This window comes from Podarcis melisellensis, assembly GCF_964234715.1.
Source record: "Podarcis melisellensis genome assembly, chromosome: 1".
Lineage (NCBI taxonomy): Eukaryota > Metazoa > Chordata > Lepidosauria > Squamata > Lacertidae > Podarcis > Podarcis melisellensis.
In genome coordinates this window covers 84,971,358-84,998,084 of record NC_138528.1, presented here as the reverse complement: position 1 = coordinate 84,998,084, position 26,727 = coordinate 84,971,358, and the positions used below count along the sequence as shown (strand labels likewise).

The following is a 26,727-nucleotide window of genomic DNA, read 5'->3' as shown; positions in this document are numbered from 1 at the left end:
CAATATGGAAGCCTACTGGCCAAAATATTGGGAACTGTTAGAAAAAGACGGAGATAATTGGAAATTGCAGAGTATGGAGAAAATGAAGGATAAAGTGCGAGACTGGTTACACTACGCTCAGATTAAGGAAATTTTTAAAAGTGACAAAAAGTTAGGATTCCAGGTGGAGAAATCGAAGTTGGAAACAGAACTGTTAGAACCTAAGACTAAGGTACTTTCAAGAATGTATAACTTGCTGTTGAAATTGAATACACAAGACGAAATGGTTAAGTCGGCTATGATAAAATGGGCACAGGATATTGGGCATAACATTATGTTTGAGGACTGGGAAAGGTTGTGGACCACTGGGTTGAACTTTACTGCATGTAATGCTTTGAAAGAAAATGTAATGAAAATGATATACAGATGGTACATGACCCCAGTTAAACTTGCCAAAATATACCATTCGTCTGATAACAAATGCTGGAAATGTAAAGAAAATGAAGGAACATTCTTCCACCTCTGGTGGACTTGCCCCAAAGTGAAGGTCTTCTGGGAAATGATATATAATGAGTTGAAAAAAGTATTTAAGTATACCTTTACCAAGAAACCAGAGGCCTTTCTTCTGGGCATTGTCGACCAGAAGGTGTTAAAGAAAGATAGAACATTTTTTCATGTATGCAACAACAGCAGCAAGGATACTACTCACTAAGAATTGGAAAACTCAAGATCTACCCACACTGGAAGAATGGCAGATGCAACTGATGGACTATATGCAACTGGCGGAGATGACTGGCAGAATCCGAGACCTGGGAGAAGAAAGGATTGAAGAAGATTGGAAGAAATTCAAGACTTATTTACAGAAATATTGTGATTTAGTGGAATGTTAAGAAGGATGCTTGGTTATAAATAATTGGCCATCACTAAAATAGATCAGGATTTGATGATAAGAGAGATTAAGAGAAACAAATTTGCAGGAGAATTATTTTATTGTATTTAAATAAGCGGTTACAAAATTGGAAATAAGATGATAATTTGCTTGACAAAAATTTATTAATGATGTAAGTGGGAGAGGGAGACGTGAGGAAGTTCAAGGATGTGACGAAATTTTGTTAAAACAAAGCAATACTGTTTATTATCATTGTACTCTTTTTCCTAAAAACCCCAATAAATATTTATAAAAAAAAATTGTTTTAAGTATGGTCTCTGAGAAATAATAACATGTAATAGGTCCCTTTTATGCAAATAAACAAGTGCCTAGGCATGTTTATCATATGCACACTGTCCCTTGGTTATAGATGGCCAACCACAGCACTATCCCTTGCTGATACTGTCCAATAGGTCAGGTGTGGTCCACATAAAACCAGCTTGCTGTAGTTTAACCCCTGCTCAGTCATGCCTTTTACCTCTCAGCACTAGTGGTGAGTTACTGGGCAAGCCAAGTTAATAGCTAACAGGCTGAGCAACTGTGGCCTGGAAGGGCCAAAGGTGGAAGTTCAGATGCATATGGCCAGTGAAGGGTGTAAATAAAAGAAGGGGAGGAATTGGAGATATACTCAGTTGCTAGGTCACTTTCCAGCACAAAGGAAAAAGACAGACATCATGAACAAAGTCAACAGGGCTTCTAAAAGCATCCTTCCCCATGCTCGTAAAGGGCCAAAATTTCCTCCCTGGCCCCTGATCTGCTTGTTGGCCTTGCAGGTGAGTTGGGTTGCTTGGAGTGGGCGGGTGTAGCACAACACCCAAGAGGAAACATTCCGCAAAAAGGGTGTCACAAGGCTCTGTGTTGTGTTTGCTGCAATGCAGACAAACATTGCAACTCTGAAGAATTGCAAAAAGTGAGGAGCATCTTGTGAAAAAAAGAGCAGTGATGAACCAGTGGTCATCTCTGATGCAATATATGCAGGAATGTGATTCCAGAGTTTGGGCTGTTTTTCATTAAATCCAGACCTGCAGATACTAGGTGAAGTTTGGAACTGCCGATGAGGCAGAAATTGGTGTTAGCAACTGTATTTTGATGTGGGTCTCTTTAAAGAAAGTGGCAATGTATGAGTGGCAGCAAAGCCAGCATCTGAAGCTTTGGGAGTGACTGAGACACACTATTGGGCTTAAGTGTGTTGTGCCATCTTCTAGGGAAGGGTGAAGGTGCTCACAAGGCCATGGCTCAGACCAACTTGTTTTCCTTCCTAGCATCTCCTGGTCCAGGTATCTTTTCTCTGCATCTTTCACTTTTTCTTCATCGCCACCCTCCCCGGCAAGATGCTGAATGGTACTCCATGTTGGAATGAACTTCTAGCATGCAACCTTTTTGCCTGCGGCATAGCCACAGCCTTTCAGTGTGGATTGGGAACCAGGTAAGCTGGCTCTAGGCAACCCTTGACCTATTGGAATCCCACAGCCCTGCTGCCTTCTTGGTTGGGGAGTTGGGTGTGGCCTTCTATTACTAGAAGTCTAAGCAGGGACTAGCATTCTGGAAAATGCCTAGTTCTACACAGCTTCTAGTTAGCAGCTCCTTCCCTTAGGCTTTGTCCATTCCTTGTAGCAGGATCTCCCCTTTGTCTTCCCTGCAGGTTGCCGCTGGTTCAGGCTCCATCTTTTGAGTTCCTTATCCCAGCCATGATACAGACCCAACATGTGGCTCCCATTCTCCAGTCAAATGGAAATAGTGAGTTATAGGCAAAAGTACCCAGTCCTCTTCCAAATACTCAGCCACCAGCACAGGACACTGCAATCACAGGGCAAGGATGGCAAGGTTTCCAAATGCCATCTCTTTTGAGGAGTTTTGGATCCAGCAAGAATGGTAACCAGCTATCAGTGGCTGCTGTTTTGTTGCACAGTGAATACTCACGTCTTAGTGCTGAATCCTATGTTCCAAAAATAAGCACAACCATCTCTTGTTCGATTGGGCAGACTTAGGTGTGTAATTTGCCTTTCTGGATCAGAACAATTGCTGTCAAGTCCAGCCTTCTGTTCAACAGTAGTCGTTCACATGCTTCTTGAAAAGCTCACAAGCTATTCTCTGTTGCTTTTTTGTCATTAGCTTTTGACAATTAAAGGTGTACTGCCTCAGATCTTATAGATTTAATTTCACTGTCATGGCTAGCGGTCATTGACAAGTCCATGCTTCCACAGATTTAGAAGCCTCTCCCCATGTCAGTGTGGCCACCACCACATCATTTAGCCATGAACCTTCCATGAAGTACTTCCTTTTGTCTGTGGGTGACCAGTATTGTGTGAAAGAAATTTCTCTACACATCCTCTCCAGTTCTTTTACAATTCTTTGCCATGTTCTCCCTCAGTTGTCTGTCTTTCTAAATGGGAAAAACACCTTTCAGTCTCATCCCCTTGAATACAGTAGGTAGTCAAAGGGATGCAATTGTCAGTGTTTGACGCCAGTGACTGGTTTCAGCCCTTTATCCTTGTTTTCCTCCACTACATATTCCTCAAAAATCCTTGCTTATCCCTCACATCAGCATTCCATTCAGAAGCAATGACTTCTGCAGATCAGTTTTTAAAAATATGAAATCTGCTTAACACTAAATTTGAATTCTGGGATCTTCCTCTTCTCCTCATTGTGTTCTTCATTTCACTGTATTCCCAACTCATTTATCTGTCCCTGCTTCCCTTTCAGGCACTGAGGCCCCTGACATATGTGCTGGGCCAGATTGTGAAAACTCAAGAAACTGGGACCAGTTACTCCATGAGGTTGGCAGCTTTGATTGGTTAAACCCAATACGGAGAGGCTGGCATCAGTGGTGGTGGGGTTGGGGTTAGACACCAGGAAGACAGAGTCTCTTGGATCCCTTTGGACATAAGATACCAGCTTGGTGGGTGTACCAAAGTCATGGCAGCACATGGCATGTTCTGTTGCCACCATGAAGGATGGAAAGTAATTCACCACCATGCTGCTGGACTCTGCTCTCAATTGCTTTGGGGTGTCTCCCAATCCTACCATAGCTGTCCCACCAGCTCTGCCTGTGCCTCTCACACCACCTTGCCTGCATGAAAAAAAATATCCCCGAGGAAGCATGTAATGGAGGCCTATAGTAACAGGGCTGGGGGACCTGTTTCAACCTGGGGGACACATGCCCTTATGGGTGGGGTGGTCACATGCTAGTGGTCAGTGAAGTCAGAGGCAAAAGTGGATAGAGGAACAAATGCAAATTTTACCTTTGTAAGGCAGCTGGTTTCTACACACTCTCACACAACCCTCTCTTGTCCATCAAGGCAAGCAAGAGGCATTGTGAGAATTTGTTTATTTTTACATTTAACACCTGCCTGCCCACTTTCCTCCAAGGAACTTAAGGGAATGTACATTTTTTCCCTCCCCCTTTTATCCCCTGTGAGGTAAGTTAGACTGTAAATGGCCCAAGGTCACCCAGTAAGCTTAATGACTGAGTGGGAATTCGAACCCTGGTGCTGGGCCTAGTCGATCACTCTAACCACTTTTCAGCCCGACAAGATCACTCCAGGAAAGGGTACAGCAGGACCAATGAGGGTGTCACCTGAGGAGAGGGATGGTGTGTGGTGTGGCAAGAGTCCCGAGCATCAGATAGAGATGCTTGGAGGCCCACATCTGGCCCCCAGTCCTAAAATTCCACATCCCTGTTTTGTCACTTGACCCTGTTCTGCCTGTTTTTCCCCTTCCAGGTTTCAGGTGCAGTGCTGATTTCCGCTCTGGTGCAGGTGGCATTGGGGATGTCAGGTGCCTGTGGGTGGATTACCCATCGCTGCGGACCCATGGTTCTGGCCCCAAGCCTTTCTGTCATTGGACTTTCAGCATACAGACCTGCTGCTCTTCTCTGCTCTGAAAACTGGGGAGTCGCCCTGCTGTAAGTTCAGATTGCTGACTGCTAGCTCTCTTCAAAAGACCAGCCAGCTCCAGTAACTGTGCTTCATGCCCTCTCAAAAGGAGGTTGTGAAGGGAATGAATGAGGCATATTGGGCTGGAATTGAAATTCAGACAGTCACCAACTTTCTCACACTAAAACTGCCAGATTCAAATTCAAATCTAAGCCAAAAGACTTAAATCCCACAAAACCTAAGGTTCAAACCAGAGACATGTCAGCTGAAGGGGATGGGGGAAAGGTGGCTTTCCTATCTTCTCCTTTCACTCTCCACCCCATTCAGGAGACATTCCCCAATGATAAAAAGTATAGGGTTTCAAAAGTTGAGGTCCTCCTTATGGGATAAGGTCACATCCATTCCATAAAGCACCATAAGAATCCTGTGAAGTGCATTTTACCCTGCACAGATATACTGCTCCCAACACCTTTAACAGACTACAGTTCCCAGGAGTCCCTGGGGGAAGCAATGTGCTTTAAATGTCTGGTGCGGATGTGACTCGAGCTGTGTAGAATGTTTGAGATTCTGGAGTAATTTGTTTAATTTTTTTTCTGCTCTAACATTAGTGCTGGGATGAGAATCCCAGAAAACACTGTTCATTCCCAGAGTTTTCCCAACAATATTTATTTTATTTATTTATTACATTTATATACCACCTTTTTCTCTAAGCTACTCAAGGTGGTGTACATGGTTATTTTCTCCTCACAAAAACCCTGTGAGGTAGGTTAGGCTAAAAGATGGTGGCTGGTCCAAGGTCACCCAATGAACTTCATGGGTGAATAGGGATTCTAACCCTGGGCTCCCCGGTCATAGTCCCTGTTAGCTAGGGATGATGGGAGTTGTAGTCCCAAAACAGCTGAAGGGCCGAGTTTGGGGATGCCTGCATTAGGGAATGGAAATAGAACATTGGGTAGTATTGGGGAAAGGAGTAGCTACTCAACTGAGAAACCTCTTGGAGCCGAGCTGTTCTCATGGCAGCTCTTGGGATTTACATATTCTCTGTGTTAGGACCAAGCAACCTATATTCCTAGGGCAGTGCTTTGCTGAATATCACTCATGATCTCTTTTTAGGCTTGTGTTGCTGTGCGTTTTGCTATCCCAGCACCTGGCTTCCTGCCGACTGCCCATTTGCCAGTGGAGCCAAGCAAGAGGGCTCACTATAAAATCGGGCCGCCCAGCCCTGCACTTTTTTTCGGTATGAATTCATGAACTAACGATACAGCCAAACTAGGCTCCCTTTTCCACTATCCCCTTCCCCTGTTATCTCCCACTCCCCAAATCTCCAATATTTCCAAAGCCCTGAGCTGAGAAATATGGCACAGCTTAATCCTGTGTCCTTTGGCGTTATGCAGATGGATCCAGGGACAGCAAGAGGGGCAGGTAGGCAAATTCTCACTTTCAGTTTTGCATTCCTATAGATTCTGCTGCCCTTCTCTGGGATCTGGCTTGTCTGTGGGATGCTGAGACCTGTTCCAACCTCTTGGGATGTGTTGCATCCTTCCACACCCCACTTAACCCTCACCAATAGCACCCTGCAGTCCCCATGGCTCAAACTGCCTTACCCAGGTAATAAATGGCTTAACCATACTTTGCCCTTTCATTGGCTTAATGATTGGACTTCACTTCTCGTCTTTTCTATCTCTTTGTCCCGCAGGTGCACAGGGCTGGCCAGTACTTAGTACCCGTGCCATTGGCATTGGTGCTGCTATGGGTATTACCGCAAGCGTGAATTCTGTGGGCTGCTATCTGCTGTGCAGCAAGTCCTTATGGGATCCACCCCCACCACAGCATTTGTGCAACAGAGGGCTCTGTACTGAGGGCCTTGGCACCCTCCTGGCAGCTGTGCTGGGCAGTGTATCTGGAACTGCATCCAGCATGCCCAATGCTTGTGCCGGCAGACTGACCCAGGTAAGAGCATGGGTCGAGATCATGGATTCCTTTATGCAGGTTCAGAGTAGGCACTGAGATGTCCCATGGATCACTCTCCTCCAACAGTTGGTACATGAGCTCCTGTTTCAGAGATTGCCTTAAGTCTTGCCTTTCCCCATTAACATCTGAAGCTGTCTGATGCTGAGTCAGAGGCAATTGGTCCTTCTACCCCAGTATTGTTTTCTCTGGCTGCTAGTGGCAGCAGTCTTTCTAAAGGTCTTGTTGTTCAAGCCTTGTTGTTAACATATAAAACCCTGAACAACGTTATACACGTGCAATATTAATTATCTGGAGAAATTCCATTTGTACCACACACTACAGCAGAGATTTCCAAACTGTGTGTCGCAACACATTAGTATTGGCTGCTGTGTGTACGTGTGTTGTGCGAATGCTCCCTGCGCTCCCCCCGGGGCTGGAAAGGGAGTGGGCTGCCCACTGGTTTCCTAGAAAAACTGAATTACTGTGTCACAAAATGATGCATGTCTAAAAAGTGTGTCACCAACATGAAACGTTTGGAAAGCTCTACCCTACAGAATGCGTGGTGAAGTAAGACAGGGAGACCTACAGTAAGTGGAACCAGAACCAATGATGGGAAGTGACAACTACCATATTTTCCCGTGTATAAGACTATATTTCCCCCCAAATTTTTTAAGTTTAAAATTGGGAGGGGTGGCCTCATAGACAGAATGTTTAAAATACTTATTTCTTAATTCTGGGGTCAAAAAATAGGGGTCGTCTTATACATGGGGGCGTCTTATAGACAGAAAAATATGGTAATTATTGTTTTGTCTCCATCTTGCTCCCTGTTGAGTTCTGCAAGAGGCACAGACTAGGGAGGGGGAGGGGGCAGATGGTGCCACCCCCTAGGCTGGTTGTAAGAAAGGAGGCGGATGAGGGTTGGCTAAGGGCAGATTGAGTTTGGTGGGGCAGTGCCCCAAGTGTCCTAATGGACCAGCCTCCACTGCACATACAGAAGCCAACTGGATGGACGATTGACTCTTACTTCAACCCTGGGGATAGGATAGCATCTTAGAGGACCCAGGACAGGCTGTGAGATAATAGGAGGGGGAAATGTTACCATGTGAATGTCTTCCCACAGAGACTGCAGTATGAAGAATAGCATTTTCTCATCTATAGGTTTTCCTCCTGTTTTCTTCCATCCACTACAGTCCCCCACCCTGCCCACTAGTCATCCTGTAGAATGCAGAATGCTCTGTGGGGTTCCATGCCTGGAGAGACCTGAGGTCATGGGTTTTCAAGGTTCCAGTCTCATGCCCTGTTTCCTACATTCAGGCTCCCTCATGCCGTGCAGTGTGGATCAGTGCGTTGGCATGTGTACTGTTGGGACTGTCTCCTCGGCTCATGGGAATTCTTACCACCATCCCTCTGGCAATTCATGGTAATAAACACTTCCTTTCCTTTCCTTATACCTCCGTTCCACCTAGCCAGCCCACCCCCTCCCTGTTTGGGGCATCTCTCACTGCTGCCTTCTTTATAATGTATGTTGGAACAACCATTATCTTCCACTACTATGTAAGGCATTGGCTACCCTAGACATAAATGAGGGTCCTATACTCTTTCCATGGTGACATAATTTTAAATAAGTTTAAGTTCTCAGTCAAGGTTATCCTTGTAAGTGATATTTTATAATCCTAAAGGGTGCCATTGCCAGCCAACAAATTCTATAACCTAGAGCCAGCCTTGAAAGACCTACATTGGCTCCCTGTACATTTCCGAGCACAATTCAAAGTGTTGGTGCTGACCTTTAAAGCCCTAAATGGCCTCGGTCCAGTATACCTGAAGGAGCGTCTCCACCCCCATCGTTCTACCCGGACACTGAGGTCCAGCACCGAGGGCCTTCTGGTGGTTCCCTCACTGCGAGAAGCCAAGTTACAGGGAACCAGGCAGAGGGCCTTCTCGGTAGTGGCGCCCTCCCTGTGGAACGCCCTCCCACCAGATGTCAAAGAGAACAACAACTACCAGACTTTTAGAAGACATCTGAAGGCAACCCTGTTTAGGGAAGCTTTTAATGTTTGATGTATCACAGTATTTTAATATTATTTTGGAAGCCGCCCAGAGTGGCTGGGGAAACCCAGCCAGATGGGCGGGGTATAAATAATAAATTATTATTATATTATTATAGTGTGGGTGCACTTCCTGGCTAGGTTACCAGTTATGCATTGCCAAAAAGGACAGCAATTTTCATAAGATGATGATGATGTTGTTGTTGTTGTTGATGATGATGTGTGTGTGTACAAATTTAGAAATAATAGCTATAATTTCAATTAAAAAACCCTGCATCTTACCAGAGTGGGGGAGATACCAGGTGATGCTGTTTATGGGCAAATTCAAGGCTCCTGCTCTATTCTTATGGTTACTCATATTTAAGTCCCTCTCCATTCTTTGCCCTTTCCCTTTTCCAAAGTCAGTTCAGCTACTTTGTTATGCTTCTTTCTCCCTTGTTATCCGCAGGAGGAGTGCTGTGTGTGACATACAGCATGGCTGTGGGCACCGGTGTCTCTTATTTCCAGTACACAAACATTGACTCGGGCAGGAACATCTTCATTGTGGGCTTCACTATGTTCATGGGTCTGCTGTTTCCAAAGTGGCTCTTCACGGCACCAGGATCCCTGGCCACAGCTACAGGTGCCAAGAGGGGGGCAGGGGCTGGCATGATCAGAGCTGTGGTGAGAAGAAAAGCTTGAGACTGCCTTCTGCAGGAAATTCAGAACCATAACAGGACCCTCAAGTTGTGTCCCTGTCTTGCAAAAAGCAGATAGATCGGGGGGGGGGGGGATTTAAAAAGTTTTCACAAACATTTAAATTTCCAAAGCTATCTGGACATTTTTGCACTTTGTGGAGTGTGCCTTTTTGGTTCTTTGCATCCCATATTTATTGATTATCTAAAACTGATTAATGAAATGATAATAATAATAATAATAATAATAATAATCATCATCATCATCATCTTATTAGTTGTACATCAATGTTACACTGCACGTTATTTCATTTTAAGCCAAATATTTTTATTTGTATGATATGTAGGAAGTACTTAGAATCATAAAGAGGAAGGACTATGTCAGACTCTCCAAGTGTCCCTATTTTCCTCCCCACATGTTGAGCTTCTCTAGTAGACTGGGGTGAACAATATGCTTGATTACTCATTTCCTCGCAAGGTGAGCTAAGCCTGGTAGGACATGTTACCCTATTTAATCTCTTCGTGCATTAATTAGACTTAAGCATGATGGTTATCCCACACTTTCAGCATTTGGGTGGAAGCCTTTTTGCCACAGAAAATTATTTCTGACCCATTCTAGTTACAATGAATAACTATCTGAGGTTCTGTTGGATCGACTTAGGGATGTTAGGGTACCACATTATGGCATTTCTAAGATAACTGTGATGCTCTCTCTGCAGGTTGTGTCCCTGTAGACCTCTTCCTCCTTTCTCTGTTGATGGTTCCTGCCTTTATAACTGGATTCCTATCCTTTTTCTTAGAGAACACAGTTTCCGGTAAGGAGGAAGTCACCAGTTACTTCGTTTTGATACTTTTACTGTTATCCCTCTCTCAGTGTTCAACTCCAGATGAGTGTCTGCAGTGGGTCTTTTAATTAGTTGTATGGTATTATTATAGAATAATCACTGCAGATAAGAATTGGTAGTGTCCATGTTTGCTGACATGCTGACCATAGATACCACTTAGACCTGGGAAACCTTAAGAGATGGCAGCTGTTATGGTGGGAATTATTTAAACATGGCCTGATTTGTAGTAGCAGTTGTTACTACGGTGACTGTAAGCATTTTGGCACAGGAACATACCAACCTAAAACATTTCAGTCTCAAAATTGTTTTCTTACAACATCCTAGTGATATATGGGGGCATTACGTTGTTTCATTCCCTCACCAGATAAAGTATGCTTATCTAAAGAGTGGAACAAGGCCTTCTTGATTGTGATGCCCCCAACTATGGAACTCTCACCCACTAGAGTTTAGATTGTTTATTTACAATGTATTTTCTTTTATGTTTTTATTCCTTTCATTTTTCATTAAATTTACAAATGGGGGAAAAAATAACAGCCATGAATAAGAATGGTTAGATTGGGAAATATGCCGCATTTGTTCCATTAGACCTTTGATATATTTTAATTCCTTCCTGCTCACATTTTGGTTTTATTGCCTTTTTTTTACTGCTGTCTGGTTTGATAGTTTAAAACAATCTACTTTAAATAAATTACATAATTTTGCAGACTGTGTTGGGGAGACCCTTTTGGGGGCTGAGAGGTGGTATGTACATAATGAATAAAGAATTATTGTAGTTGGACAGAGATACTAAATGGCTGCAATCCATATTCCACAATACATAGTTCTTCTAAGTTGTCCTATCATTGTTATTATCAAGGCACCCTGCAAGAGCGTGGGCTGCTCAACTACTCATCAGCAAGCAAACCAGAGGCCAGAGAGAATTCCCTGCAGCAATGCAGAAACGGCTCTGCACAAAGAAATCAGCTGCCTCTAGTCCTACAAAAGCATCCAACACCTTCATGGCGTAAGGGCTTTCCTTTCTGTTTCCTCTGTCCCTTGGGGGACAACAAAGTGGAGATTGTGAACACTTACCCCCTGGAAGAATTGCGGCATTCAGAAGAGCAAACCACAGATCTGCTGCTGAAACCAGAAACAGTGGTGCTGGAGTCAGAACTGGAGCTGGAGACAGTGCCAAGAGCCTAACATTCCACAAAGGAATTTGGAGAATCATAAATATGGCAGACCAACAGCTAATGAGATGACCTCTCTATGCTGATCTCTAAACAGAAATATTATTCAAGGACAGGTACTTGAAAATCCATCAGAGGAGTCTGGTTTCAGACAAATATGGAAACAAATCTGGAGACCATGCATGCTTCTACAAGTCTAAAATGGTTTCTGCAGCATCACCTTTGGGATTTCTTTTCTATACCTTTGTGACAACTTGCATTAAGACTTCCCATTTAATGTCACTGCGTGTGGGAATGAAACTATCCCATAGCAGCATGCAAGAACTAGGCCTGCATTACTGTAGCATGCCCCAGGGAAGCTAGAGTAGAGGATGAACATATTTTCTGTACTTCTGCCCTTTTGTTTTTAAATGTATCACCAACTCAATTCCAAGTGAATAACTTGCCTAACACACTTTATAACCCAGGGCTACAGTTTCCTGTTGGGTACTGTATATTTCTTAGTTTAATAAAGTGGGACTCTCCTCCTTTCATAGGAGGGAGGGAGGGAGCTGTTGTGAATCCCTCAAGGAGGCTACCATTCTTTAGCTGACCATGACCCACTTTCTGTGTCAAGGAGATAATAGACCTTTGGTGTCTCCCTCTACCAGAAGTATAGAGATGCACTGCCAGGGGTGGCATGATCTGTTTTGCCACTTAAGGTGAAACAGGAAGTACTGCCCCACCCTGCCACCTGTCCCGTCACCTTTGCCACTGTTGCAGAAGCAGCTCTGCAACATCTTCTGCAGTTTCAAAAATTGTTGAGATATTGCCAGAAATTGGCACCAGTGTTGGTGCTGCTTCTTCGCTGACCCCATGAACTTAGCCAGGATTTTTGTTGAGGGAGGCAGGAATTTTTAAGGGGGGCAGAACTAACATGATTGGTCAGTTATTGTCTTACATGATTGGGGGGGGGCAGCTGCCTCCTGTCCTTCCTCGGCTATGCCCATGGCTGGGGGTGGAGACAGTTGGGCAAGCAGGGCACTGCCTTAGGAGCTTCTGCTGCCTAAGATGGCAGCCTCAGCACTCCTCCTCCTCCGCAATGGCTGGGTCGGCCCTCTGCTACACATAAGCAACCTGAGGGTGTGTGCATGTAAAGATTCTCACTAGTCAAACCTTTAGAAAATATTACGTGCACCCCAGTTCTCTGGGCAGTGAGGGCCACCGTGTATAGTTGGGTTTTGTTTCCCTTTAATGAGGTAACTGGCAGCTCATTGGCATTTTGTGGCATGTGGTTTAATCACACATATACCCAGATTTGGTAAAGATGAAGCTGAACTCTAACAGCTGCCCCACATTAATCGAGTAGTTGGATTTCTGAGGAATTTGTGAGCATAATGAAACCCTTAGAGGGATCCTACCCCACTTTGTTCTTTTTTCAGTCTCATTTGGATATGAATAAAAAAAATTGCACTCCTTTCCTGTTCACAAAGTTAATTTTAGTACCACATTCTATAACAGGGAATGGGGATGGTGCTCAGAAGATAGCCTATTTTCCCAAACCAGAAAATCATGTGGTCTACCACCAGGCTTCCTTGATCTGTGGCAAGGTAGCAAAGGCAGATAAAACACTGGCTTGGTAAGAAACACCTTCAGCTGAAACATCAAAGGCTTGAATGAATAAAGTTAATAAATGCAAGCAAAGAATTAGAGGGCAGAGCAGTACTACACAACAGGTTCTCTGTGTCACAGATACACCAGTTTTGTAGGAGGTGCTCCATTAGGGTTGGCATATTTCAAAAAGTGAAAATCCGGACAGAAAAGTTGAGTATTTTTTTTGCAAAATCTCCACCCAAAATTGTGGGGTTTTTTTAGGTGTTTATAAAAAATTGCTGGAAAAAAAACCACAGCTTCCGATATGGACTGCCATACGCCTGGGTTTCCCCAGACGTTTCAAGCGCTTTTTGAAAATTCTGCCTGGACGCCATCTTAGAAGGATGAATCCCGGCAATGTCTGGGAAATTCCGGATGTACAGTATTGGCAGCCCTATGCTCCATTGACATAACCAGGGCTTTTTGTCAGCTGGAATTCACCAGAACCCAGTTCCGGTACCTCTCAGGTGGGCACCATTGCCATAACAAGAGAACAAGGTTCATGGTGAGTTCCAACACATCTTTTTCTAGAAAAACAGCACTGGACATAACCATCATTCTGTTGATTTAGTTCCTGCTCCACTAGCAGAGAGTGGCATTTAAACTGCTTCCAAAGGCCACTCAAGCTAGCATAACTGGAGTAAAAGGTTGACCCTAAGATATATGCAACACCATAGAAGATAACAGGGTGGGCATATTTTGAAGAGCAAAAGAGAGAATGCTATGATAGCCATTCAAATCAAATAAATGCAATTTGTCTCTAATTTTCCCCTGGAAAGAGGATGTATCCTGCAAAAAGAGGACACATGGCAACCCTAACATATGAAATACCAATCTCATCGTATGAAATACCAATCTCCTACTATGTAAAGCAACCCCATTGGCAACATCATTTAGAAGGGCAGTGAAAACTTAAATTTTGCTAGGTGTTTTAAGAATCACCTGTTAGTTTTATTGTTGTTTTTCAGATAACGTAGTTGACTGTTGTTTTTGTTTTGCTGTATGTCATTTTGGGAACATCTTATTGAAAGACAGTCTATTCATGGGGAGTGGTGTTCAACCTGTTTTGAGGGAGCAGTTCTCCCTCAAGGACCAAACTTATGGTTGTCACAAGAGGTGGAAGTGGACTCTAAGCCTCAGCTCGCCTTTTACTAACTTAAGCTGATATTTTAACCCTACCAGACAGGGATAGCCAGGCTTCAGTTGCTCATAGGTTTCACACCTCTCAAACAGCAATGTAGGCTGCAGTTCTAGCCTCACTTTTACCTGCAGGCCCTACTGAATTCAATAGGACTGAGTCAACATGTAAACTATTTGTTTTTTTCTTTTGTATTTTTTTACAATCAAGCGCTGTGTGATTTTTACGAAATAAATAAATAAATAAATAGACAGACACAATTAAGATAGAATAAATAGGTAGACACTGTTAGGATCGCAAGGTTAGATTGTAAGCACCCTGAGGCAGGGAGCTTTTCGTTTTCGTTTGGACACTCTTTTGAAACGCCATGTTCACTGGAAGTGGCAAATATAATAATAATCTGTCTATCATGTGAATATAAATATATTTGAATATATATGAATATAAATAACACAATTAACAGCAGTGCCACGGATATTTGGCTCTTGAAGCTTCGCTGTTTTTACTGCGATACTTCAGGAGCGGGTGTCGCGCGCGCACCCACACGAGGGAAACTCCCCCGCTTTCAACGGTCGCCGACGGATTTAACGTAAATTAAATAGGTGGGAAACTGCTTCTGAGGAACAGCAGCCACAGGAGAGTTTCCGGCGCCGTCTGAATCTCCTCCCCCTTCCTCGGCGCGGCCTCGCTTTCCTTGCTGTGGGAGCCGAAGGTCACGGTAAGGCGGGAAGTAAATGGAGACAGAAAATATAATAAGGTTTTCCCTCAGCCTGTTTTCTACCGCTGCCCCAGTTACTTGAGGGATGAAAGACGGGAATTCCCGTCTTGGCCTAATTCCGGCCGGCGGCAGGCAGGCATCTCCATGACTACATCATCCGGCATGCCTTTAGAGACGAGAATGGCACGCTGGGAATTGTAGTTTACATGTGCTGTACTGGTCTGCGAGGCTATGTCGTGTTTATGTGTTTATAGCTATGAGGGACGAGGGTTGGGCTTGGAAAGGAGCTTAGAATTTTGAAGCGCCAAAGGCGGCCCTTTCTCTCCCGGGCCGAGCAAAACTGGTTGTGGGAGTGCAGTCGGAGCAGCAGGGCTGTTGTTGTTGCTAAATGCCTTTGGGTCCCGCCCCTATTTTGCCTTTGCGGGAGAACCGACCCCGATTTTCAGTTCAGTGGGATTTAGTCATGGTTGGTTCCAAGGTGTAGCGCTGGGCTTTCCTCAGAACATTTCTCGCCTCCACAGCTTCCAGTCACAGTATGTTAAGGTATTTCGTAGCCCGGATTCAATTATTACTCCCCTAATTCAGGTTGGAATCCTTACCCGCGGAAAATTCCGAGGAAGACCCCAGAATTTTGAAGCTCTGGAAGGAGGATACCAAATGGGACAATGCTTTCTCTTTTTGTATTCATAGGGTATTAAGCAACAAGCCTATTAGTAAATCAACAAACACACTCCTTTTCCCCCTGTATGCTTAAAAATGTTTAATAACAGGATGCTTGCAGATTGAGCCTCTTCAGATTTATGCAGAAGTAAGAAAGAGGTTTTGAGCCACCCCTCTGCCCTCTCAAGACAAGTACAGTCATAATAACTACAACCTTATACAATTATTTGGGGCTAATTGATAAGTTACTCCTGAAAAACTAGATGCAGGAAGAGGGGAGCGAAAGGGCAGCAAAGCACTGACTTCACTCTCCCTCTGTTTTCTCCCATGTAAGAAAAGCCTTGCTGGCAAAAGAATATTGGTTTATAGTTTTTAAGGAAATAGAGGGAATGACAAGACAGACCATAGATAGCGCCCCAAAGCTTGCCTTACTGAATATATATATTGGATATAATTAGACCAAAAAGTCAAGCACTTAAAGGACATTTGTTGATGGCAGCTTTTTAAACAGTGGCCAGGTGTTTGTGAAGCCTGAAGGGAGCCATGATGTAAAATTGGCTTGGAAAAGTTTGGTATATGGGACTTTGTCAAAAACCTGGCTTACAAACTGAAGCAGGTTAAAGGTCAAAACTGGATATATGTATGCCAGTGTGGTATAATTCCATCACCTATATGAACAAGAAAGAAGAACAGAAAGCCACTGAAACAGTATGGGAAGCCTGCAAACAGGATTTGAGTGCAACAGCATTCCTTCCTCTTGTGATTCCCAGCAACCAGTATTCAGAGGCATACTGCCTGTGACCGTGGAAGTAGTATATAGCCATAATGGTTGCTAGCAATGGATAGTCTTATCCTCCACAAATTTGTCTGATCCCCTGACTGGTGACTATCACTACATCTTGTGGTAGCAAATTCTATAATTCATCTATGAACTGTGTGAAAAAGTACTTCCTTTTCCCCATCCTCAACTTTTCCAACACCATCCAGCAACACTTTAATCCCCCTCATCTCAGGAGAGTAACTGTAAGCAGAAAGGCTGCCACATTCTTCACCTAGTACCCCTCCTCTCCTTGGGCAGTAGAGGACCCAGGCGCATCACTGCCCCGTTTGCCTAAGTTAGTTAAAGAAAGTGTTGGTTCTTCTATTCTGTTATCTCCTCTTGTTAATCTTTTGTGCAAAATGTCAACAACAGATAAACAAAATGCCTTTTCTGCTTTCCCAGTGGCATTATAAGAAGGGAGAAGTAGCTTACAATCTACCTGAGAAGAAAGAGAGAGAGAGGAAAAGAAACTCTTCCACATTTGGCTGCTGTGGTGTAGGTGGGTACACACCTGGAATTCTTTTCATAGGAAATCACTCCTGGTTCACATGCTCTTTTTCCAGCCATCCAGCACGTTCTCCTGCCAGTGCTGCACTGTCGGAAGCAGTATGCCTCTGAATACTCGTATTTTGAAATCACAGGTTGGGGAATGCTGTTGTGTTCAGGCTTTGCTTGGAGGTTCCCATGCATCTGGTTGGCCACTATGAGGACAGGATGCTGGACTAGATGGCTTTGGCCTGATCTAGCAGTCTGTTCTTATGATTGAGGTTCCTCTGCCACACTAGGAATGTTACATATGCCAGCTGATGAAGGGCCAAACTTGATCTTATGTGGGAGTTCCATGACTCAGGTGTCCCTCATTTTTTTCTTTCTTAAAAAATGAGGATTAGGCATCACAGAAGGGCTTCAATTTGTTTACCATGTAGAAATAATGTGATTAAGTGTATAAAAGTGTATTTCATTATTGTTATAGGATGGAGAGCACTGAGGACCCAGAAAACAGACTCCTCCTGCAGCCCTGGACTTCAGTCTGCTTTGATGAGTCCACAAAACTGATGATTAAGGTTTGGTTTGGAGATGCTGGCTATGCCTTGCTCCTTTCTGACCTCAGCAGTATGTGGTACGAAAAGGTAGATACTGAGGTGATACAACAGAGATCAAAGGTAAGTAAAGAATTAGGGTTGTGAAATGTGCACATGGTATATCCACCTCAGCAGCTATTCTATCAGCTCAGGCTTAAAAGAAACCTTAAAAGGCAATTCTGCACAGACAATACATTCTTGTTTGTCACTAGCCCTGTTTTGTAAATGTTCTTCATTATTACACTGCGACTGCTATCCTATCAGTAGGCACAGCCTCCAAATCAGTAGAAGCCTTCACTAAAACTAAAAAGAATCTCAAAGTGGCAAAGTGGCACACTTCTGTTTGTCTCGTGATTTCTAGTCGTGGGCCTGAGAGGTTCTTTTTATTTGTCCCACCGCTTTCCGTGGGAGAACCTGCTGTTTACTTCTGAATTGGAACAAACATCAATTGGATTTTATGTGAGTTAACTTTCATTCCTGGGGAAAGTGGCAAGACAAAAAAAGAACCTCTTGGACCCATGACTGGAAATCACAGGACTAATACTGTAGGTGAAATCATGGGACAAAAGGTAGTGCAGATGAGCCCAGAGTGTGACTGGGGATTTTGTGTGGAATCATCACTTCTCAGAAATTTTATTTTTCATCTAACATTGCATTTATATTCCACCTTATCTCCAAGGAGCTCAAAGTGATGTTTATGGTTCTTTCTATTCCCATTTTATCTACAAAACAACCCTATTATGTAGGTTGGGCTGAAAGAGAGTGACTGGCCCAAGGTTATCCAATGAGCTTTATGACTGAGTGTTAATTTGAACCTTAATCTTCTGGATTCTAGTTCAATACTCTTAATGACTTCACCACAACCCATATCCAGTAGGTGTCTGTTAGCACTCATACTTCCATATTCCAAGTTGCCAATGAGTAGAGTAGAGTTTTCTCAGGTACAGGTTATTGTACATTGAATGCTTAGAAGATGCAATATCCTTGCAACAAGGGAAAGTGCTGCAGCTCAGTGGCAAAGCATGCAGAAGCTGCCAGGTTCAATCCCCAATGGCTCCCTGTAGAGATGGGAATATTACCTGTCTGAAAACCTGAAGGACTGCTTCCAGTCAGTGTACACAATACTGAGTTAACTGGACCCAATGGTCTAACTCAATAGAAGGCAGCTTCCTAGGTTCCTGGCAAAACTATTGGGAAAGATGTGTAGTGTGTACAAAAGCAATTTTTGCAATATTAGGTCTTCCGTTTTTATTATGTATTTTTAAAAAAATGTTCTTACTCATTCCATATCTCTAGAGATGAAGCACAATAGAAATAAACAAGAAACAAATAAGCCTCAGATGCACACATATTTTGCAGAAATGCCTTTAGCGTGGTTTCTGGGATCTTCTGGACAGCAGGTGTGTGCACACACCTTTCAGTGTTATCCACTGGCAGGGTGGGGGTGGGGAAGAGGGAGGAGATAGTGGGGAAACTCCTGCCCAGTTTTCTGTGGGCATTAGTAATTTTGCCCCCATCTCTTTTTTAAAAAAACATAACTTTATTGAATAATACAGTCTCATTGTATTTTTTGAAATCTCATCCAGGAGCTAAATAAGCGTTTGACAGCTCATGTATCCTCCTTCCTGAGCCGCCTGCGCAGTCTGATATGTCCCCTTCTGGAAGGAGAAAAAAGCAGTTCTACCATCTTCTCCTGCCAGCTCAGCTCCAGCACACTGACTCTTCGTGTGAAGAGTGAGCTCTCAGGGCTACCCTTCTACTGGGATTTCTGTTGTTCAGCAGCACCTGTTAAGATGGTGAGTTGGCTCTTGGATTGAGAAGGAAGGTCAGTGCTTCAGTGGAGTACTTCTTGGTTTCTGGATCTTCCAGGGAAGGGATAAAGATATTTGAGTGACGATAAGAAACTCAGATATGTTTGCCTAGATCTAAGGGGATTCTAGGCACAGACCAGCAAATGGATTAATGGAATAATTCTTACCTATTAGCTGAGATGTTCTGAGGATATAGCTTCCCCTTCATAGTCATGGTTTTGGTTTTAGCCCTGCTTATCAGTTAATTGGCAAATGCTCTGGATCTGCTTGTTATTAAAGTGTAGGATTGTGTACAGTAGTACCTCGGGTTACAGACACTTCAGGTTACAGATGCTTCAGGTTACAGATTAAGGTTAAGAACAGTTTCAGGTTAAGAATGGACCTCCAGAACGAATTAAGTTCTTAACCTGAGGTATCACTGTACTTGCATCAGCCATCACCTGCCAAAAAGCAGATCCTTGTAGTAGAGTGTGAGACCTAATACAATGTGAGAATTGGAGCCAATTTCTTGAACACCTTAATGCAGGGGTAGCCAATGTGGTGCCCTCCAGATGTTGTTGGGCTCAACTCCCATCAGCCCAGGTCAGCATGGCCAATGGCCAGAGATGATGGGAATTGTAGGCCAGTAAATATCTGGAGGACACCATGTTGGCTACTGTCAGGGAACTGACATCTAAAGCGCCGCAGGTGCAAAGGCTCCCTGAGGTTGAGAGAGCAGTAGCAGCGGAAGAGGGAACCAGTAGAGGGCGAGCAAGAACTCCAAGGGAAAGTGAGTCGGAGGGATGGCTCAGAGACGCTTCAAGCGAAACCAGTGGGGAGGTCTCAGGACCTCCTATAGGGACACCCACACCTCGACGGAAACTGTCACGCCGAGAGGCCAGACGACGTGTTTCCGTTAAGGAGCTTTTATGTTGGAAACGTTTCCGAAAGCAGCCACTTTCGGATTCTACTAGTGATTGACGCAGCCATGCTGGAGGGGCTCCGTCACAGGCAGAGGTTTGAAAACCTGATCAAACTCTGAGGGACTTGCATTTTACGCACAAGCAGCTCATCGTCCCATCACAGCAATCCGAAAGTCACCGAAAGCCAGCTTGTGCAGAGAGAAGCATCATGAGCAACCCAGCCGGAACCGGGGGTGCAGGAGCAGCTGGAGGGGGTCCAAGCCTGGAAGAAAGGTACAGAGCGTTGGAGATCCAGTTGGCGCTGCAAACGGCGAGGCTTGAGGAGAGGAGGGCTCAGGATGCAGAAAAGGGAAAGGAGAAAACCACCCCGCTCGCCAGAAAGGTACCAGGATTGGTGCAGAAATTCGGGGGGGATCCCAGGAACTATCATGCCTTTAGAACAGAGATGCAATACGCTCTAAACTTGCAGTTTGATGACTTCCCCGACGAGGAATCGCGAGTGGCGTATGTGATTGGCCATCTCGAATCCGGGGCGAAAGATTGGGTTAGACCCCTGATGGCAGCGAATAATGAGATCTTAAAGGACACGAGGAAGTTTTTTCATGCCATGGACCTGATGTTTTCCAGCGATATTGAGCAGGGGGTGGTGCGAAGGCAGTTAATGGCTTGCCAGCAAGGAAGCAGATCTGTCCGTGAGTACTGGACTGAATTTACTATGCTGATTCATAAATTGGGGTGGGACCTATCGGCGGAGCCCATCCAAATGCTTTTCGAAGAGGGGCTTTCTTCAACCGTCAAAGATGAGCTTTCCCGGGGGCCCAGGGCGGAGTCTATGGACCAATTAACCAAATCTGCGCTGGCCATAGGAGCGCGCCAGGAGGCGAGGGCTTTGGAAAGGCGGGAAGGGAAAGGAGACCGTTGGAGGGAGTTCCGCATTCCAGACATTCCAGAGCCATCTTTCCCGCCGGCAGAGCCGATGGAAGTTGGAACAGCGCGGGCGCGCGCAGTTTCAAATCCCAGTGAAGGGCGGAAGAAGGAGGGAAAGAGCGCCAAGAGATGTTATCTCTGCCAACAGCCAGGGCACTTTGCCAGAGTCTGCCCACAAAGAAAGGAATGGCAAGGGATGGCAGGAGCTGTTGGGGGAAAGGAAGAGGAAAGCAAGGAGCAAGTAAAAGCCAACGCCTGGCTGCCACCGTCGGGGCACAGCAGCCAGGCCAAAGAGCAATGAAAGTGCCCATGCCAGAACCTCCCAGACCTGCTTTAGTGATAGAGGTGTTACTAGAACTGCCAAACGGACACCCACTAAAGGTCAAGGCGCTTTTGGATTCAGGCAGCTCCTGTAATTTCATGAGTAAGGAGTTTGCAGCTGAGCACCAGATACAGACCATCCCTTTAAGTAACCCCTTGCAGGTGACTACGATTGACGGCAGAGAGCTGTTGGGGGGAGAAGTTAGCCAACAGACTGTCCCGATGATAATGAGAGTGGCAAGGCACACCGAACAGATAGCGTTTAATGTGGCCATCCTGGGAGGAGCGCCCATCATTTTGGGGATGAGCTGGCTGGCGCTACACGATCCGCTAGTGGGCTGGCATCAGAGGGTGGTCTCCTTTGGGTCAGCGCATTGCCTAGAACACTGCAAGGAGGGGAAGGTCTCGGGAGGAGACAGAGTCACCCTAGCGGGGATGGAAGTGATGGGCAAAGGGAAGGTGCCCCCGCAATACGCAGATCTGAGCAACGTATTCAGCGAAAGGGAAGCAGACAAACTGCCACCGCATAGACCCTTTGACTGTCAAATCAACCTACTCCCAGGGGCCCAACTCCCAGTAGGCAAGCTGTACGCCATGTCAGACAGGGAGATGCAGGAGCTGAGGGAGTTCATTGACAAAAACTTGAAGCGAGGTTTCATCAGAGAGTCCCGAGCGGTGGGGGGCAGCCCAGTGTTTTTTGTGGACAAAAAGAACACAGACAAACCGAGACTGGTGTGTGACTTCAGGGGCCTCAATGCAGTGTCGGAGCCCCTGGCTTTCCCTATGCCCCGAATTGACGACATTTTGACCAGAGTAAGGAAGGGAAAGATTTTTACAAAACTGGACCTGCGGGGGGCGTACAATCTGATACGCATAAGGAAGGGAGATGAATGGAAGACCACCATGTTTACCCCTTTGGGAGCCTTTGAATACCTCGTTATGCCCTTCGGTCTACAAGGGGGCTCCGCCTGTTTTCAAGCTTTTATAAACCACGTTCTGGGACCTTTGCTCTACAAGAACTGTGTGGCCTTTTTAGACGACGTGTTGGTGTATTCGGAAGATGAGGAACAGCATGTGAGGGACGTTCGAGAAGTGTTGGGCAGGCTGCAAGCCAACCAGCTGTGGGTGAAACTGGAGAAGTGCCAGTTTCATACCAAGGAGGTGGAATTCCTGGGGTACCGCTTGTCAGACAAGGGATTGGCCATGGATCCAGGCAAGGTTCAAGCGGTACTGGAATGGAAGACACCGAAGACCAAGAAGGACGTGCAAAGATTCTTGGGGTTTGGGAACTTTTATCGGAAGTTCATCAAGAACTTTGCCCACTTGACGGCGCCCATCACCGACTGCCTCAGCAGCAAGAAGAAATTTGTTTGGACGGTGGAGGCGGATCGAGCCTTTGAAGAACTGAAAAGGGCTTTCGCCTCGGAAGAACAACTTCTGCATGTGGATTTACAAAAACCCATGAGAGTGGAAACAGATGCATCCGACCGGGCTATAGGGGCGGTCCTTCTTCAACCGGGGAGGAGTGCGTCGGAGTGGAGACCGTGTGCATTCTTCTCGCGGAAACTGAATAAGTCCGAGAGGAATTACACGGTGTATGACAGGGAACTACTTGCCATTCACGAAGCATTCCGGAGGTGGAGACATTTATTAATTGGGGCACAACACAAGGTGCAAGTGTGCACCGACCACAAAAATTTAGAGTATTGGAGAACAGCTCGAGTGCTCAACCAACGACAAGTGAGATGGGCACAGGAATTCTCCAAATTTAACTTTGAGATTTGTTATGTGCCAGGCCCAGAAAACGTCAGGGCGGATGCGCTCTCACGCAAACCAGAATATTGGGAAGGGGAGGAGGTGATCGAAGAGAGACATGTCATCCCGGAGGACCGCTGGGTGTGTGGGGCGGCGCTGGTGGGGCAACGGGAACTGGTGGAGGAAACGGAAAATGATGAATATGCCCCGGATAAGCTCAGAGGTCTCAGGGGGGAGGGCGAGAGCCCCGGAGGTTTTGAGGAAAGAAATGGGGCATTGTATTACAAAGGGGCACTGTATATACCCGAAGGTGAATTGAGGGGGAGAGTACTCAAGCAGTTGCATGATAGCCCCACGGCGGGACATTTTGGGCAACACAAAACCATGTGGTTGGTTACCAGGGAATTTTGGTGGCCTAAGGTGAGGGAAGATGTAAGGGAGTATGTAAGAGGGTGTGACCAATGTCAGCGAGCCAAAGGGGAAAGAAGGGCGCCGGCAGGGTTATTAGAACCTTTACCCACACCAGAACGGCCTTGGGAAGCGATATCAATAGATTTTATGACGGATCTGCCAAGGTCCAAGGGGAAAACAGCCATCATGGTAGTAGTAGACCTGTTAACTAAGATGTGCCATTTTGTAGCATGCTCACATGCAGTCACAGCGGAAGAAACGGCGAAGTTGTTTGTGGAACATATCTTTAGGTTGCACGGGGCTCCCTCGAGGGTGATCTCAGATCGAGGCAAACAATTTACTTCCAGGTTCTGGAGGAAGCTCATGAGCTTGCTACACGTGGAAGTTAATTTTTCAACTGCCCGGCACCCTGAAACCAACGGGCAGGCGGAAAGGGCAAATGGCATTCTTCAACAATATCTTAGGTGTTATGTCAATGACAGAGAGAACGATTGGGTCGAAAAGTTGGCGTTGGCAGAATTTGCCTACAATAATGCGGAGAATGTGTCCACAGGGATGAGTCCCTTTTTGGCTAATTACGGGTGTCACCCCAGGGCATTTCCAGGGGAAGGAGGGGAGAGATGGAGCGTTCCAGCGGCTGAACATTTTGTAGAAGAGATGGAAGCCATCCATCAGCAGCTCCAGCTCAACTTAGAAAGGGCCAAGGCACAATATAAGAAGCAGGCAGACAAGAACAGAAGGGAAGGTGAAACCATAAGGGTGGGGGATCAAGTGTGGTTGTCAACCCAAGGGTTGCCGTTCAAAGGGGGTTGTAAGAAACTGAGGCCCAGAAGATTGGGACCCTTTGAGGTGATTCAGCAGGTCAACCCGGTAGCTTTCAAACTCCGATTACCCAACCACATGAAATTGCACCCAGTGTTCCACAGGTCGTTACTGTCACCATACAGGGGGGGACGTGAAGGGGAGCACGTCAGGGGACCAGCCTTGGAAGAGAGGGAACGCCGCAACCATGTAGCGGAAATCCTCGATTCCAGGTGGAAGGGTAATCAGGTGGAGTATTTGGTGGCGTGGGAAGGGGAACCGGAGTCAGAAAACACCTGGGTAAGTGCAGAGGAAGTCAATGACGAGGTTTTAACAGAAACGTTCCACCAAAGGTTCCCGAGGAAACCTCAGCCTATAGCAAGGTTTAGGAGGGAGTATTTCGGCACCACCGATGAGGAAGAGGAAATGGAAGGGTTCGCGGAGTCGGAGTTGGAAGATGGAGTGGACTCTGATGACGAAGAGTACCTAGAGAGTAGGAACAGCAACAAGTGGAAGGAAGTGTTCGCGACGTCGGAAGATGAGGGAGGTTCTTTCAGGGGTTTTACCTCCTCACCGCCAGTAGGAGAGGAGACGGGAGGGGGTGAAGGGGGCCCTGGAGGGGAGGTGGATGTCAGGGAACTGACATCTAAAGCGCCGCAGGTGCAAAGGCTCCCTGAGGTTGAGAGAGCAGTAGCAGCGGAAGAGGGAACCAGTAGAGGGCGAGCAAGAACTCCAAGGGAAAGTGAGTCGGAGGGATGGCTCAGAGACGCTTCAAGCGAAACCAGTGGGGAGGTCTCAGGACCTCCTATAGGGACACCCACACCTCGACGGAAACTGTCACGCCGAGAGGCCAGACGACGTGTTTCCGTTAAGGAGCTTTTATGTTGGAAACGTTTCCGAAAGCAGCCACTTTCGGATTCTACTAGTGATTGACGCAGCCATGCTGGAGGGGCTCCGTCACAGGCAGAGGTTTGAAAACCTGATCAAACTCTGAGGGACTTGCATTTTACGCACAAGCAGCTCATCGTCCCATCACAGCTACCCATGCCTCACTTAAGGTGTTATGCTGGTGACACTACCACCAAGCATTTAAATGGTAAAACATTAACAAATGAGTCCATAATGAATATTTGGCTGAAAGTGGGCCCCAGGTTTGAAAATATTAGACTACTGTTTTTTAGGTTGCCTGGAAACTAGAAAATTGCATTCTTTTTTTTTAATGTTTGCTTTAGTGTCTCTGGATGGCATCTCATCCTATGCCATCCTCTGCTCAGTTGCAGAGTGCTGCCTTACTGCTCTGTATGTTTTGTCTGTCTGTTTACATAATACTACTTAGGATGTGGAAGCAGATGTCGTCTTAGGACCAGCTTTGCTCAGATAAATGCCTAAATGCTCTGCTCTCATATAGTTTTTAGCTGACTGGTTACAGTTTTGCCATGTGTGCACCAGGGGGCACTGCATACCCAGGTAACATTCTCTTCTGACTGGCCTAGAGATACAGAATTTAGTTGTGTTATTTCACTTGAGATTTGTTATTACTTGCATCTCAGAGAGCATGAGAGACATACTTTTTTAAAAAGTAAAATAACAGACAGCTGTATAGAACCTAAACACCTTTTTGAGATAATGTAGCTTTCTAGGCTGGTGCTATTTCAGAAGAGCACTAGCACTTGGGAGTTAATAGCTATTTTATCTATTGCTTATGCATCATTCTGCATCTCTTGTCAGCTGTCAAGTGTTTGATGGACCTTGCACTTTTAGATATTCTACTGAGTTATGCTACTGGGTTACTAACTCAAGTATTTGTTTTTTGCACTTTTATGCTGTGAAATGTAACAGCTCTGCCTGGGGAAAGCTGCCTGGGCAGGTTGATTGAGTTCCCCTATGTGGCATATCTCTTCTTTCTTCCCTGTCTGGCAGGCATTGGTCCTTAAATGTTAGAATCAGTTGAGAATTGAGTGATCCAGGGCTGCCCAGCTGCATGCCATAGCTCTTCCACATCTAATTTTAGCTTTTTCACCACTTACTTTATGTCTCGGATGGTGTATGCAACCAGTATTTTGGCTGACAGTTGAGGTTGTTCTTGTTTCCCAAGGTGGGCGGATTTTCTTTTATTCCAATTAAAACAGAGCTAATTAGGACTTTTAAGGGAGTAAGCATATTGTTCCAAAGTCCATATTCCATGATGGCAAGTACAGCTCAAGAATCCATAGAGTATTTCAGACCTTGATGCCATAATGCTTTGAGGGTAAATATTTATTCTGCACCTTGATTTTAACATCTC

At 45.4% G+C, this 26,727-nt stretch overlaps 2 protein-coding genes across 5 annotated transcripts in view; both read left to right on the top strand.

Moving 5' to 3' along the window:
• The first annotated feature begins 1,171 nt into the window (after positions 1-1,171).
• On the top strand, positions 1,172-12,939 carry SLC23A3 (solute carrier family 23 member 3). 2 transcript variants are annotated; one of them, XM_081920404.1, is made up of 12 exons: positions 1,172-1,680; positions 2,170-2,333; positions 2,550-2,644; positions 3,611-3,684; positions 4,630-4,811; positions 5,896-6,019; positions 6,243-6,390; positions 6,479-6,732; positions 8,047-8,152; positions 9,226-9,399; positions 10,171-10,266; positions 11,153-12,939. In XM_081920404.1, exons 1-12 carry the CDS (start codon positions 1,582-1,584, stop codon positions 11,476-11,478), a joined length of 1,842 nt encoding a protein of 613 aa, XP_081776530.1. In that variant the 5' UTR covers positions 1,172-1,581; the 3' UTR covers positions 11,479-12,939. The 2 variants fall into 2 exon arrangements, with proteins under 2 accessions (XP_081776530.1, XP_081776531.1); XM_081920405.1 differs by lacking the exon at positions 2,170-2,333 and having other exon boundaries at positions 1,606-1,680.
• A 1,768-nt stretch (positions 12,940-14,707) lies between these two features.
• Positions 14,708-26,727, top strand: part of NHEJ1 (non-homologous end joining factor 1) — a 110,573-nt gene continuing 98,553 nt past the window's right edge. Inside the window, exons 1-4 of one of the 3 annotated variants that reach the window (XM_081920798.1) lie at positions 14,708-14,953; positions 16,836-16,932; positions 17,407-17,596; positions 19,102-19,311. In XM_081920798.1, coding sequence (XP_081776924.1) covers positions 17,408-17,596; positions 19,102-19,311 — 399 coding nt within the window. In that variant the 5' untranslated portion in view covers positions 14,708-14,953; positions 16,836-16,932; position 17,407. Of the gene's footprint in view, positions 14,954-15,358; positions 15,497-16,835; positions 16,933-17,406; positions 17,597-19,101; positions 19,312-26,727 lie in introns of those variants that run through there. The other 2 variants (XM_081920799.1, XM_081920800.1) reach the window with 2 other exon arrangements.

Coding starts and splice junctions, on each gene's coding strand:
- SLC23A3 (XM_081920404.1), top strand. CDS start 1,582: ATGAACAAAGTCAACAGGGCTTCTAAAAGCATCCTTCCCCATGCTCGT. Junction 4,812..5,895: donor AACTGGGGAGTCGCCCTGCT/GTAAGTTCAGAT, acceptor ATCTCTTTTTAG/GCTTGTGTTGCTGTGCGTTT. Junction 10,267..11,152: donor CTTAGAGAACACAGTTTCCG/GTAAGGAGGAAG, acceptor GTTATTATCAAG/GCACCCTGCAAGAGCGTGGG.